Raw genomic sequence first — 16,075 nt, forward strand, 5'->3', positions numbered from 1 at the left:
AACGATTACAGCACAAACACCGAAAATGTTCCAGGAGATTCCGACAACTGGAGGGAGGGGGGATTAAAACATTAAGGTGGAATTTCATGGTTATTATGGTTCCCCCCCTTTCAGTCATTTTGAGACAGCAATTGACAGACGGGTTAACGTTTTAGTCCAGTGTTTCCCAAGGGGGTATTTTTTCTTTTTGGGAGCGGAGGGCCTCTGCAGCCATCCCTCATGTCTTTGGAGCAGAGGCCTGCCAGGGAAACACCAAGCCAGTGTGTTGCATCCTGTTAACTGATCTAACAGCATGCAGCAGCAAGGCCAAGGCTGCTACTGATGGCTTATTTATTCACTGGCACAGAGAGGAAAGGATTGCATCAAAATAATACATAGAAAATCAAAAAGGAAAGGTCCAGTCTGAGGAAAAATATACAAAAGGAGAAAAATCCACTAGGATGCAGATCTTGCAGCCCAGATCCATTTTTTTTTTGGTACTGCAAACATTTATATCCAAAGAACAAAACCACAACCACACTCAAGCATATGGAATAATTCAACCAAAGCCATACAGACACGTTTACCGCCTACACAGCCTCACATGTACTTGTTAAGGCTCTAAATGTTACTGAAGTGAAAGGGAGGAAGCAAAAGGAGACTTTAGGCTCATTCTCCTCGTGTTGTTACTTTATGGCACGAATGGCTGCAAATACTGCAAAAAGCACCAATACAAAATAGACAGCAACACAGTTTCATCTGTTGGCAAACAATCGGTGACGACTGATCAATAAAGTAAAAAAAAAAAATAAAGGACGGTTTTTCTCTGGATTTCTAAAGCTGAGAACAGAAAAACCAACTGGAAATGTTTTCAAAGGCAAGTTAAGCTAATTGTCACAGCAAATGACTTAAATTCAGATTAAATCAAATATTGGAGGCCAGTTTTATGATGGTGTTAAGTGATAAGGGGGGCAAAAAAATTAAATATGTAAGACATGATTAATTCAAAGATGATTGATGTAGTTGGTCCACAGCCTAATTAGGGCTAAGATGACAATGTTCATATATAGTTACGGCTTTCTGACAAACATCCTCACTGTTTCCTTTGAGTCCATCATTGAAACCACAGGAATAAGCGAGTGGGACAGTAATGTGGCGTCATTCTACGCTGCTCCTCTTCATCACACCCCACCCATCAGGCACATCTCAGAGGGTCAAAGTTCGTATCGGTTTCCCATTGAGGCGCTACCTCTGAACAATGTCACTGATCTCTTTGACAGACGACAGCAGCTTACTAAAGTCCTGCTGCGCGTTAGCGCCCCCTGTAGCCGAAGGACAGATCTGGAGCTCACGCAAACTGCTCTCGAGCTTGGTGATGGCCTCGCGAAAAGCGAACTTGTTCCTCATCTGCTGGATGGAGTCGACGTAGCTCACGCAGTATTTGGACAGGTTCTTCCCAGCCTCCAGCACGCCGTTGTGGCTTCCCGTTTGCTCCGATATGCGGGAGATGGCCGTGCGGAGCAGCTCGGCTCCCTCCAGGACCATCTCACGGGTCACTGCTGAATAGGGTGTGCGCTCGCTGGCTTGGCGCGGGGTGGTTTTGCGGAGGGAGGATCGGGTTCTTGCAATAGGGGTGAAAGCGGATATGTTCTGATCGGCAGGCGGGCCGCCTCCCTGGATTTGGCTGGAAAGAGAACTGGTCACAGAATTAGCGGATGCTGAGGCTTTTAGAGTTGGAGGTTTAGAGCCCAAAGGCCCCTTTTTGGATCCCTCGCTGATGGGCGAGCGGGATTGGTCACTAGCAGCAGATGTATGAGGGGGGTCTGTAAAGGAAGGAAGGCCTTTAGCTTTCACGTCTGAAGGGGAAGATGAAGGGGATGATGAGGGGGATTCTTGAGTCGGGCTTCGGGGGATTTTGCCCGATTTAAGTCCGGTGGGTGGTGGTGGTGGAGCAGGCTTTGGCTTCTGTATCTTACTTCTATCCCTGAATGATGAGGGTTCCACAGTATGCTTGTTCCTGCGGGCCCTACACTCCTCGCCTGCTGCCCCCAAGGCAGGAAGAATGTTAGCCTTCAGAAGTTCTGCCTGGAGGGCGCTGGTCTTGGAGGCCTCCTGCCCGCTCACTCCTGGTCTCTTGACCACTTTAGGTGTCGATGCTTGTGGACTGGAACCAGGGCTGGGATCAGTGTCTTTACCCAGGAAGGAAGTGGAAACATCTGGCGATGTGTTAAGACGTGGAGGGGGGGTCAGGGTGCCCGTTCGACGGGCGTTCTCTCCTTTCTGCTCATTGGTCCTCTTTCGCGGTAAAGCAGGCTTCCCTCCTAATGTGCTGGAGTCAAAGTGACGCTGGCCCAAATCTCGGGGTAATGTCACAGACTTCCATTCGGTGCCATCTCGACCGTTGGAAACGATGGGGGACCAGAGGAAACGGTTGGAACTGGAAAGACCGTCCTCCTCACTGGGTGGCGTCGTAGCCGGCTTGCTCCCCGCGCCTGGCAGTGCAGGGGGGCCCTTCTTACGAGGGAACAAAGGTCCTGGGTAGCTGGGAGTCCCGCTGTTGATCCCTCCGGCACCGTTGTTACCTCCCAAGAACTTTGAGGATTCGACACCATGCGTGGTGTCATTCAGAGACAAAGATGTACCATTGTTGAAGTTGTCACTGTCTCGTAGATCAGGAGTCACTCCTCTCCTTTCAATAGTTATATCTGCCTCTCTGAAAGAGGAGCTTCGCTTGGGTGGAGCTGGAGCGTTCCTTTTCTTTATCTTGATGCGGCTGAGAAAACTATTGCCTCGGGTTTTGTCCTTGTCTTTGGGGATTAGGCGGTCATCTTCATTTAGGTTATTGTCCAGCAGAGGGCGCTCTTTCCTTGGTAGCATTGGTGATGACACACCCACCTCCAGTTCAACAGGGTCTGAGGAGCAGAATAAAGGGTGAGATTTTATGTAACAGATAAAACATGATTATAAAACCAAAGGATTATGGGTGGTTCTCTACGGAAACCGAGAGCGGTCGTTTCCCTCCGATACTTTTTCCACTGTTAAGTTAATTTTCTCATTATCTTAAAATAACACAAGCTGTTTTCTCGTCACAACTAGATGATTGGATTTATGAGTATAAGTCAGGGCAGCCAATGTGACATTTTTTAAATAATCCTGTTTTTAACTTTTAGGTAACGAGACGACGTTGTTGGTTTGATGATTTGCTTCCACAGCAATTAGACCTATGCCTCCGGCGCCTTAGCGCCTAGTGTTACTTCTGTAACAGGTATAAGATGCATTAACCCCCAAAATTAGTCCAGAATAAAGTTTTTCATTAAAAAGCAGAGTTGTTTCTACTGTAACCCATGCAATCCAATTATCCACCACGACCTGACAATCAATGAAAAGAAATAGGAAACTGAAAAACGTATTATTTGCGCACAAGCGGTACCCCAACTGCATACTATGGTTACCCCGCAGGCATGGATGGACTGGAAATCCAGGGCTGTTGGCCAGCCTCATTCATTACTCATACAGGTTAATCATCTCGTTATCTCAAGAAATCAATAACTGTTTTCTCGTGATAACGAGATAGTTATGTCATTATCTCGAGAAAGCAAAGAAGAAAAAAAAGCCGAGTATGACCGCTCTCGGCTTCCATAGTTCTCTAACGGTTTACCAAAGCATATCTAAAAAGTGAGCCTGGCTTACTGATGTTTATGCCTTCACCCCCCTTTAGTCTGATGACCTGAGGGAGATTCAGGTGCAGGTAATTTAATAAATTGTACTGAAATACCAACCTAAACATTAATATAGCTAATTAAATTGAGAAAAACTTAAACCTTGATTTAAAAAATACCAAAAATTATGATCAACAATTAAAAGTAATTTAAATAAACAATTTAAATTTAATTACTTTAATAATGCGTTTTAAAACATTTTATTTAGGTAAGAAATTTGACAGGATTGATTTCTCAAAAAAACTTGAATGTCAGTAAGAAAGAAACCAATAAGAAAATGCAGTTAGTGTGACCTATATCTCTATTTAAGTTAAATAAAAACTGAAAAGAATAAAGGAATTAAATTATTTTGCGGCTTAATGAATAACCAACAAGCATGAAGAGCACAGACTGTGGCTGTAACCCACCCGGACTGTCTCTGTTCCGGTTTTCCATGTTCTTATGGAGCGTCCTGGTTTTGGTCGGCAGTTCTGGAGCCTGTTGGATGGAGCCTAAAGTTGTCTTCTTCCCCTTCTTTCCCAACTCCTTTTCAACTTCTATTATTTGGTAATAAAAAAAGAAAAAAAATGAAGTATTAGGCTTTAAAAAGCAAACAGAGGATCACCAGGGCTTAAGATAACGGAGAAGGCAGCACTGACCATCAGAGATGCTGGACTCCTGGAACATGGTTTCGAAGGCCTGATGTGTTTCAGCAAATGATGGCCGTTCTGAAGGGTTCCACCGCCAACCTGAGAGAAAGGAAGCGGAAACCTCAGATAGAATTTATTTTTTTTTATAAAATCAGGTTTATGGTGTTTCTTGTCGTACTCACAGGCTCTCATGAGTTCATAGACCTTCTCAGGACAGCCTTCTGGTCGTTCCATGCGATAGTCTCTTTGCAGCAGCTCGTAGACCTGGGACAAGTCAATGCCAGGGTAAGGAGACATGCCATAAGTGGCGATCTCCCACAGCAGCACCCCAAACGCTAACAAAAAAAAATAAAAAAAAATCATTATACTATAGATGATTCATTCCAAAGTAACAACAGAGGTAAATGAACCTACCCCAGACATCAGACTTTATGGAGAATGTGTTATAGGCCAGACTCTCAGGAGCAGTCCACTTGATGGGGAACTTGGCACCAGCGTGAGCCGTATATGTATCTCCGGTCATTAACCTGCTCAAGCCAAAGTCTGCAACCTTCACCAGGTGGTTCTCCCCAACCAAACAGTTCCGGGCTGCCAAGTCCCTGCACGATAGAACCAACAAAGAACCAGAAGCTGTTTTAGAGAAGGAAATGAAAACAATCCTTAAACTAAAGAATAACGGCATGCAACATGCTGCAAATAAACTGAAAGTTGAAAACAGATTTCCGTCCTCTGTTCTGCTGTGGAGTTGGATTTCAACATATGTTTGGCTCAGTACAGAGTCACAAGCTGAGTCCTGAAAGGCTCCAGAATTTAAGTGCAGTTTCCAAACATTAAATACATAAATCATTGCATGCAGTTTCTAAAAGAGCGTGTTAAAGATGCCAGAACTATTATAACAATGAACTCTCTGTGATGCAATGAGATAAAGAATAACTTCACAACAATGAGGACAATTATTTAGTACTTTACCAATGCTCTTTTTTTTTTTTTTTCCTTTTTGACCGTGATGCAGCTAAAAACAACTCCAGACAGTGGTACTCAGATTATAGGCACCTGTGTATAAAGTTCTTCTTCTCCAAGTACTCCATGGCAGATGAGATCTGTGTGGCCATGTAGAGCAGCACCACAGCGTTGACCTCCTCTTTGTTGCAATCCCTCAGGTAGTCCAGCAGGTTCCCATGGGTCATGAACTCTGTGATGATGTAAAACGGTGGCTCGCGTGTGCAAACACCTGGGAGGATAGAAATCAGCATTGAATCTAGTTTAACGTTTTCCTACAGAAATTTCAAAAATGTACGCCTGCCACATCTAAAACATTATTTAAGTCTTTCTAGGACTGGAAAATAGAGCTGATATAAACCACATACTTCTCAATTTTGTTTGATACCATATAATTGTAATAGATATTAAAAGAAAAATGTAAAAAGCCTTATCAATTACACAGAATGACCACAACAAATGTCAGTACTAGTTTATGACAATCCTATTGTATAGCATTTAAACAAGACAATTCCCCAAAATGTCAGTCAGCATAATCAGAAGTTTCATATTACTGTTATTATTAAAATTATATTGTGTGATATTATACTAATATCAAATTACTGTCCAAACCTATTTCTTTCCTGTTGAATCTTTACTAGAATTCCCACAGTTTTTCCAAATCTAAAATGGATATTTATGGTTTTCTCCCTTTGTGCTTCTTTTCCATAAAAGCAAAACAGACAGAGGGCAAGAAAGGTTGACGGTTTGCTCAAACTTAGCTTCAGATCTCTGCAGCTTCTCAGAATATCTAATCCTTCTGCAGAGCTTCTCTGGTTAATAATCTTAATGCAGACCCTTTCAGTTGAGGTTAACATCCATTATTTATTTATTATTTTAATTGATGAATTCATTGCTTCTAAGTGAGACATTCAAAACCGTGGATATCTCTCTATCCCAATCTTTCTGGTGTGATGCTCTGTCTTCATGTTCATAGCATTTTCTAGCACGCATCTATGGTCTTCAAGCACAACTGAAGCTAAACGGAGATCAAAACACCCATAAGTTTAATAAAACCATGAAGGAACTGGTTAAATTTTAGTTTAGGTTCATTGTACCTAAAACAGCAGGCTGACTTCCTGCCGTGTTTGTGCGTTTACAAATGCACAACAATCTATCTTGTACTACTCCCTCCATAACAATATGAAAAAGACACAAAATGGGCCAACCAATCATGTTGCAGCATTATGGATCAAGGCGGGACATGTACATGTGTTGAAAGCAAGAGGTGCTGCGCCCATAGCAGAACCAAAATAAACATCTATCCATCAGTATCTATGATTATAGGTTTGAAAGAGAAACATAAAAGCTTCCGCTCTTGTTGTTTCTCATGGCATCTGCTGCTATTTCATCTGTTACGCTGATTGGCTAAAACCAAACTGGTTCTAGGTGTCGCTTCTAATCAGCTCAGAAAGCTCTGCTGAATGTTAGTGTTACACATTATTAATCTAGCTTACCAGGTTACAATCAACCCTCCACTTCACAAGTGTCTACTGTGTTGTGTTGGTCTATCAGTGTCACACTTCAGTCTGCTTCAGTAATGTGGACGTGTTAGCTGGTTAACTGATTTTTAAACGCACCTAATAGCTGCACCAGGTTGGGATGTTTAATCTCCTTCATAACTGCAGCCTCCTTAAGAAACTCCTCCACCTCCATTGTGTCCTCCTATAAGTTTGTTGCAAAAAATAAAAAATGAAGTTAGAAATTAGGTGTAGTTCCATCTCTGTGACAGCAGATGGCGGCATTATTCAACCTAATCCAACATTTCTATCTGATACCCTCCTAATATTTGATGCTTGAGATTGTTTCTTCTCACCTTAAGTGTTTTGACAGCCACAGTGAGGTTATACTTCTTCCAGACACCTTCATACACCTCCCCATACTGGCCCCCTCCCAGTTTGTGTTTCATGGTGATGTCAGTGCGCTCCATTTCCCACTTGTCGTAGTTGGGAGAAACTCCATAGATGGTGGGTTTGTTGCGCTTTGGTGCCGGGTAATGCAGTGTGGTGATGAGGCCGTCCTGCACGGTGGAGTGGTGGTGCACCAGCTCCGCCAGCGTGTTGAAACGGCTCTCTGACGAAACGTAGAGCTGAGTGGGAGGAACATTTTTTTTTACATCTGAGTGCAGGGATGTGCTTATTTTTTAAAGCCAGAACAAAAGGCAGTTATGTAACGTAAATTAAATATTTTAGAAAAAGAAAATGAAAGTAGACTTGAACTTCATCAAGTTTCTTTACTCTATACCAGCAGCTAAACACACTGAGTGGAAACATTGGGTGAAGCTGGAAACCGTTATATCTGGAAAAGTTAGATTGTGCTTTGTTCCAAGCTTTGAAAGACATTCATCAGGAAGTTGGTGGACAGACATGTTTTGGTCAGGGCTCAGCGGACAGACTTTTCCATTATTCCACTGTTGCATAATACTAAAAATAGTATCCTTGAGCATGACTTGAGTGCATAAATTAAGGGAATACAGAGGAACGAAAAAAACACATTAAACTGCCAACCTGAGTGGCTGATGATGTAATCTTCAGTTACTGGGGAAATCCATCATGGCAGACCTCTGATTTTCAGCTCAGAGAGATGAAGGAAAACCTTGTGCATGTGCCCTATTCTCTCCCTCAGTGCATTTTTTGAGCATACATGCTTTGCTACATTAGTCTATACCTTGCATTTCTCAATAAGGGAGTAAGAATCAGAGTCAGGCTTTGTGTTTTTGCTGCTCCATACATGAAGCGCGGTCGTGGTCAGAGGTATTTTGGTCATGAAGCCAGCTCACCTCTCCTCGTCACAGAAAGGAGGATGATACAGGCTGAAAATTTTCTTTTTCCACCCAGAGATCCGTCGGGCAATTCATTTCCCAAAAAAATACCCTGAGATTTCCCAATAAATTTAACAAATGTACACCATATACTCTATTTAATTAGACAAAATGGAGCTTCCTGTTTCTTTTTGTTTTCTCTTCATAGGACTTTCATTTCCAGAGGCTTTTAGCAAGTCTTTTTTCACTCTAGTCACAGCCTTCCATACTAAAGGAAGCTGTTAGCAATACATGTTAGTCCTTAGTTATGGTCCATTTGCTGCCTGAAAATTACACTTTCAGCTTCTCTGGCCAACCACAGATCAGATATTATTCTATTCTAAATGCCAACATCTGGGTGCATCCTAAAACAGACGCAAATAATGAAAGCATTGATTTGAGCTTTCTTTGTGAGGTAATAATCTTTTGAATGTGGTTGTTATGAGAGGCGTTTGACGTTTAGAAAGTACAGGAGGGAGAGGTAAAGGACAGGACTGAGCAAGCAGGAGGCTGTTAAATCTTTCCTTTGTAAAAACTAAGTCGCTGTAAAAAGATCACTGTTTTTTGTTGTGACTGAGACCTGCTAGAAGAATAGCAATCACGTATTGAGCTTCCAGCTTGCATTGATTCTGACCAGTGTGAGGGTGAAAGGCATTAAAGCATTATGTCAGGCAGGGACATGTTCAATTTTAGGTGCTTTTTGTTGATAGTGGTATGAATCGAGGACTTTTTTTTACCTCCTTAGAGATTTATTCTGTTTTTGCCTTGTTTCAACACACTTTCTTCTTGGGATGAAGCTGATTTCAATAACAAACAAATGGAAATGACAATTATTTTACTTATAGAAATGAATACCAGGCTCTGTGTGAAATGTGAAGCAATATTGGCCCCCTTTTCTTTTCATAATTATTTCATTTCAGCCACACTATGGGACTTTTTAGTACTGACACTTCTGATTGGATTTAAATCCAAACTTTGAATGCGCAGGGCTCTATACGGTTGTAGTGCATGTGTTTCCACTGGTGCCCACCTTGCCATCTGAAGCAGTGTTAATCCTGTAATGGTAGACTCTCCCCTCATACCGCAGGGAGATGGACCTTTGTCCGGGGCTGCTCTCGCTCTCCCGGACCAGGAAGCTCCCGTTGATCCCCGAACTAAGCAGATACTCTGCGGCGTTGCGTGACACGGGGCCGTGGTACCAGCTGTGCTTCTCCAGGCTGTTGACTGGAGTGATGTAGTTGGACGGCACCCAACCTTGGCCATTTTTGGTCTGTGCCTCGCACCACTCCCCGTTGTGGTTGTAACCCAGCACACGCAACTTCTCCCCTGTTCAATCAGAAAGAGTAAAAAGGACAAAAAATATTGTACAAAATATGTTAAGATGAAGTCTGTTAAAGAGAAATTTTTATATTCTTGAGAAAACAGTGGAGTTGCAGGAAAACAAAGATGGAGGTTGTTTTTTTTGCATCAGCAGATTAAAACGATTGCGTTATCTGCACTCCTGGCCAAACAAACCCTGATGCAACAGTGCACTTAAAGTTATGTTTTGTTAGAGACCTTCTTTGTTTACTCAAATGGCTACATTCCCTCCTTCCTTCCTCCATTTGTCTCTGTGATCCATCTGCAGCATTGTTTCACTGGAAGCTCAGTAGGAAAAAAAAATGTCAGAGAATTGTCAGGAAGTGAAATGAGGACAAAGAGTGTAGGAGAGAGGACTTAACACGGAGATTCCTGGCAGTACTTAACCTCACGGACCAGTTATCTCTAACAGAGGGACTGATTGTTCTTCTGAAGACCAATACAAATGATAAACACAGGCAAACATTACTTAATCTATTATCACCAGGGTTCCTAAACACATTTTCTGTAAAACCCACAGCTTTCCAGAATTGGTTTTAAATTCATTCTAAAGTATGCTTTATTTTAGTTCAGCAGGAATGTCTTCCTGAGAACCTGCACTGACCAACTGTCTCCCATTTCCCCTCACATCCCAGTCCTCAAGGAAGGAACCAGCTCAGGGTTAAATGACTCCAGCACTGTTGCCATTACATCTGTGGTCATGAACTCCTCTGAGCAGCGGGGTGTTAAGGCATCTGAGGGACATCACAGGCAAACTGCAGGATCCCCTTTAATTTGCTCACTGGGGAAACAACTCGGAGCTCTGCTTCGTCCTGGACCACTTTAACCACCCAGGAACATCCGCCAGGATCCTGTTTGTGGACTTTGTTTTGAAGTGAGATGGTCCGCACAAGGACACTGTTCCCAAGAGGTTCAAGCAGGTTCTGTTATCTATTTTTTCCACTGTTCTAACATCTGTGTGATTTTTGCCGTCCAGAAAGCAGGACGGGTCCAAACTGTGACAGATAATTTGGCATGCAGAGTCTAACATCTAACCTTCCCACTTCTAGGACCTGTACAGGTTTAGGCGTTTAAAAAAGGGGAGCTCAAATCACTGAGGACCCCATAAACAGATTTTACCTTCAGGTCGGAGCTACAGAGCACTGTTTGTGAAAACGAGCTCTCTTTCCCAGTGTTGTCACTGATGAACACTTGACGGTCACTGTTAAATATGCCTATGTCAAAGCAACATCATGCATATTTTTACTTCTTAAAAAACATTGTTTACTTACCAAAAAATTAGAATTTTTATCTATGAATCTGCATTTAAAATTTCAACTGAGCGCAAAGTGAATCAGGTCAAATTCCTTGATATTCCAAGATTTTTTTCATACCAATCCAGACCTGATGCAACTGAATCAAATTCCACACTTTTCTTTCTAGTTCTGAAAATAAAAACTCTGCAGTTTAAAAACACAAATCACACTGACCTTTAGTAATGCTAAGGGTGTTGTCACCACTTGCTACAAAGTCATAGAGTGCAACAAACAAGTTGGGGTCATTCTCGCTCGGTCCGGCCAACAGGTTCTCTTTGGAGTTCCAGCGAGCCGCTTCTGACAGACCCTGAGCCTCAAAATCTGGTCTCTGGAGAGCTTCTAGAAAAATACACAGAAAAACAAATGATTCAGTCAAAATATTTACAAATATGAACAAATGCATGAAGAATTAACAGCAAAATAACAGCTGGAAAGTATTTAGATCTGTATATTAAGCTATAATCTTGTGAACCCTCTTGGATAATGCCCAGAAAACACTCCTTTAATGTGCTTTTTCATCTTTTCTACATCAGTCTCAGCTTCCCTCAAGTGTTTAGCCTTCTAAGAAAATCCCAAGCTGAGATGCTTCTATAGGATTAAACCTAATCTTGCCATCTTTAGTGTCTGTGAAACATGTAATTTCCTGTATTGTCCCTACTCGCTTAGAAGTTTCTGTAGGATCTACATTAAGCCATTGATATCACTTCAGACCATGAGCGTAAGACTTCACAAAGAGTTTCCTGGGAATATATAAAGTGGATCAGCATTAATGTCCTCATTAAGGTCACGTTCACTAAAATGCTATAGATCATATTAATGTTAAAATCAACAAAACTATTGGATAACTAAAAAAAATGAGAGAAAAAGGCTGACCACAGATTAGAAAGACACCCCACTGAACTGGTGTTCATTAGTAACATGAGCAGTATAAGGCAGGGTTTTCGTCTTATAGTACTATGACTACGCAATTCACTACTTTTGCTCCTTAGCTTAACAACTCTGATGCTACACAGGAGCCTGTAAGCATTAAAACTGGTTATAAGCAATTAAAATCAATTTTTTTCATGCCATTTATCACAAAACACACTGAAAAGAAACAGTGAATGTTAGAATATGGTAGAAATAGTGGACACTTATAGGATACATTTTTAGGCCTTAAGGTAAGAAATCCTGAAGTTTTTGTTCTTTACACATCCAGATCTTTGATATTAAAAATAAAATTGGGGTAAAGAAACCAGCCACAAAACTGTAATTCTTTTTTATCCCCTAAACCTCATCAATGACAGAAAATCTACATGAAATCATTGCATTTCCTTCCCTATAGCAGAAATCAGAGACACTGGAATATACTTCTGTTTAACTTATACATATAAATACATATTATTTTTCTTTTTCACTGGGAAAAAAGCGATTTTTTTTTTTTGACAAAACAGCTTTTAGTGAGTGTTCTGTTCAACGTGCAGCTGTTTTAGATCACATCGATCTCTTACTGATTAAAATCTTTATTTTTTTACTCATTTCCAAACCATATTATAAAGGATGTTCTTGGCCACTGCTCATCTATTGCATGATTTGACATTACTCAAGACATTGCATAAACCCAGATCATTGCCTTGCCATTACCTCTGCAACACAAAGGATTTATTGAAATGACTGCAAAAGTGGAGGATTTTGTGGATGGGATTGTAGTTTAATGTGATTCTATAAGCTCACATACAGCTGGTTTAACATTAAGCTGTGAGAGCAATTTTTACTCTAAAGTATGTTGCCGACTGATAAGACCTGGGTTTCTAAGATGTAGGAAATAAACACTAACATGCTGCACTAAATCTAATATAAATGGGAAAGTGAAGAGCCAAACAGTTTATCACAAGACATTGTTGACAAGTCACAGGAATCTCTGGTTTGGCTTAACGACCTAAACCCATTAGGAGCATTTTTTTTCATTAACTTTGAGGAAAACACCAAATATTTTCTCAGAATCTAAACTCCGATCTGAGGGGGGTTAGATTTCTTAATCTAAGGCTATAATTTTTCAATATACGAAATAACTGATATTCCAAAAAAAAAAAAAAGAAAATTAAAAACAAATCCACTGGACTTTGTTTCCAAGTTTGAAGACGTTTCCCTTCCAATCCAGAAATGACATAATTCTGTAAGAAAGTTTTAACGACAGCTGAGGCCAGAGATAGAAGAAGACAAGCAGTAAAATAGATGTAGATCCAGGATTAGGGACGACTACGGTACTATAAGCATTGCTGTGCATGCCAGCAGCAGCGATCATACAAATACACGTAAAAGGCTTCAAATACTGCTGCTTTTTATGCAAGGACTTGCAGATGCATTCTGGCCCAAATAAAAGAGACATGAGGAAGAAAAAAATCAGTGAAAAATGAAATTCACAGAGTAAACCAGAGAGGAAACGAAAGAGGGCAATTAGTGATCAGACTAAAGCTCTGCATAGCTGCAAGTAGGAAGAAATGACAGCATGAATTGGCCTCATATCTGAGGTGTGTGTCTAAATGATTAAATGAGAGTGAAGCTTGTAAAGAATTCACAGCCATGACTGCACTGTACTGAAGTAAAAGTGAGGCAAGAGATTATGCAGAAAAAGTTTTAATTTAAAGGATTAAGAAACTCAAGAGCTTACTTGGGAGTCCTTCACTGCTGTAACTCCGAAAACAATATTTATTGTTTAAGGTTAGTAAGAATAACCCAAAAAATGTCCATATATTTCCTTTGCATTAGATAAAACATTGTCAAATATTGTGCAGTTCGGCCTCCAATTGCCTAAATGGGACTATTTATTTACAGACAACTGTTGTAACAGAGTTGGTTTCATAGGACACCTTGCTTAAAGACACCTATTCAGCTCTAACCTTAAACGGTACCCATATCTGGAGTTTACAACATTGTAATAGACTTGGTGGAATGCTAAGCATCATAGGATACGTTAAAGACCCATTTGTGCCCAAGTTTAAGTTACTGACTGACCAAATTCTGGGGACGGCTCTTAATATTTAACGTCAATCTTTCAATGTGATGTTCTTTCCTTCTTGTGAAATCCACCTGTCCCTCCAATGGCAACAACTCTAAACTTTAAAAGTCTTGAACAGATCCCAGGTGTTTCAATAATCCCAAATTTTTTCCTTCATTAAAATCAAAAACACAATTTTTGTTCCATCAGATCAGAGGACATCTGTTCAAAATAGAAGCCATTTCCCTGAAAGGAATGACACCAGCTTCAGCTAGCACCCTAACGCTTTACAGGGTCTATTGTTTTTGCTCCTGGGCTAAAACATGCTAACATTGCGTCCTGCAAGCTGGCTTGTTATGAGATCTGTGTTTTCAGTCTCACAAAAATACAATCCTTAAAGACTCCCGCTAATACGGTCGTCTCGTAACAACCAGCGCGTCGGACCAATGACTTGCCAGAAGCATTTTTTGTAGGAATGACAACAGTCAGAAGGGCCTTGCCAGGGGATTAGAAACATGGCTACGCTGGAGGACTCACCTGTCCATACCACAAATGACTCTGTTTTAACCAAAGTAGCAACAATTTCCCGCTTAAAAAAGGAGCAGAGAAGCACTTTGTGCATTTGTAGATGGGAAAGATGTCTTCGCTTTTCTTCCTGAAGGATTTGGAAAAAGTTTGACTTATCTGCTTACTCTGCTAGTTGTGAAAACGTCAGGATTTGCTGCTTCAATTGAATGAATTATAAAAAAATTATGGAAGGCTGGTACTAGCTAGCATGTCAACCCAACTATTCGAAGTATTGTACTAAATATCCCTCCTTTTCATGAACAGACTGAACGGCAGCCACCCCAGATTGATAACGTAGAACTCAACTCAGTTCTACACATATTAATCTGGCTACTGCTAGGTTAAATACTGGATACACAGTTCCTAGCAAGATTTTCAGCTCAAGTGTAAAGAACAAGTCAAATTGCTGAATTGACATAAGGTGACCTCTATATCAATCCTATTGGCTTGCTGGGACATAAAATCTATTAATTCCATAGTAAAACTTCTCTTAGCAGCAGGAACTGCACACTTATTACCGTAGATGGGTGCACCAGTCAGTTCTTTCAGTTGGCCTATTCAACCCCTAATATTTCCACCTCCATCCCCCTTTCTGGATCCTGCCAGGTGCAAGGCATTAAAACCAGAGGTCATGTTCTGAAGTCAAGCTGCTGTTTCGGAATTTATTTTAAAATGGCCTCAATTTCTATCATGCAAACATATAAAAACAGCGGTTAGTAGATAATTTGTTAAAGACATACTAAACCTTAATTCAATCGGGTTTTGAACGAACAATAGGCCTATAAGGCAGACCTCATGATAACATGCTCATTTAATGATGAGTGATATTTTATGTCTTAATCAAATTTGGAAATACTCTACCTACTTCCCTTTTTCCATCAGACAAACGTTGGGTTTCTAATTAGGGATGTATTGCGATCACTGGCTTTTCTTTAATATTCTTAGTAAAAAATGACCAAAGATTGTCAGTTGGGAGCAATAGAGGCTGGAGTACAACGTATTCTATCCCCAAAACCAGAAAGGAGTCTTGAAATAATGCTAAACAAATACAATGGTCTGCAGCCAACCTTAAGAGGGTCTACCCTAAGAGTGATCTATAGGACCACATGTTCATCCATTGTTTTGTAACAATTTTTGTAAATTGTTCTTTTAAAAGGTGATGCTTACGGTTTAGGTATGCTTCGTTTTGTACGAAAATATATGTTGAAATTTCTGGTTGTTGATAATACACCAATAAAACCAAAGCATTGAAGAGGTTGTGTGACCAATTTGCATTTTAAATGCAATTGAAGAAAAGGTGATTGTCAAATTGCAGAGGTACTCAATTCTGGTCAGATTACATTTCACGAGTCTGAGAAAAAAAAACTTCTTACTCCAGCCCTTTAATTAGGGTAATATGTTTAAAGTGGGTTTGCTTCCACAAAAAAAGCAAATATCGTTCCTGCAAGCATGCAAATCTATGCATGCAAGTAGAAGTGAGCACTTTTCCAAATGAAGGTTACAGTAAAGTCCTGCAGCAACAGACTCTGGATTAACAAAAAATTTAAACCTGGAGTAAAACATCTACACGCTTGACATTCGTTCAAAGGAAATTAAAATCACAATATTGGGTAAAAATAATCACAATTTTAAATTTTGCCAAAATGGTTCAACCCGATCTTATCCATGTTAACTACATGACGGTTCAACATTTTCACTATCATCATACTTAT

General features: G+C 40.6%; 1 protein-coding gene across 2 annotated transcripts in view; it reads right to left on the minus strand.

The window, feature by feature from the left end:
• Positions 1 to 191: 191 nt before the first annotated feature.
• Positions 192 to 16,075, minus strand: part of abl1 (ABL proto-oncogene 1, non-receptor tyrosine kinase) — a 48,266-nt gene continuing 32,382 nt past the window's right edge. For both annotated transcript variants that reach the window (XM_015380610.1, XM_015380611.1), the window contains 10 exons: positions 10,994 to 11,158; positions 9,196 to 9,491; positions 7,182 to 7,454; positions 6,946 to 7,030; positions 5,381 to 5,558; positions 4,742 to 4,926; positions 4,510 to 4,662; positions 4,337 to 4,426; positions 4,106 to 4,234; positions 192 to 2,891 (listed from right to left, as the gene is read on the minus strand). In XM_015380610.1, coding sequence (XP_015236096.1) covers positions 1,225 to 2,891; positions 4,106 to 4,234; positions 4,337 to 4,426; positions 4,510 to 4,662; positions 4,742 to 4,926; positions 5,381 to 5,558; positions 6,946 to 7,030; positions 7,182 to 7,454; positions 9,196 to 9,491; positions 10,994 to 11,158 — 3,221 coding nt within the window. In that variant the 3' untranslated portion in view covers positions 192 to 1,224. The remainder of the gene's footprint in view (positions 2,892 to 4,105; positions 4,235 to 4,336; positions 4,427 to 4,509; positions 4,663 to 4,741; positions 4,927 to 5,380; positions 5,559 to 6,945; positions 7,031 to 7,181; positions 7,455 to 9,195; positions 9,492 to 10,993; positions 11,159 to 16,075) is intronic.

Source organism: Cyprinodon variegatus, unplaced genomic scaffold (assembly GCF_000732505.1).
Source record: "Cyprinodon variegatus isolate N-32 unplaced genomic scaffold, C_variegatus-1.0 Scaffold218, whole genome shotgun sequence".
Taxonomy (NCBI): domain Eukaryota; kingdom Metazoa; phylum Chordata; class Actinopteri; order Cyprinodontiformes; family Cyprinodontidae; genus Cyprinodon; species Cyprinodon variegatus.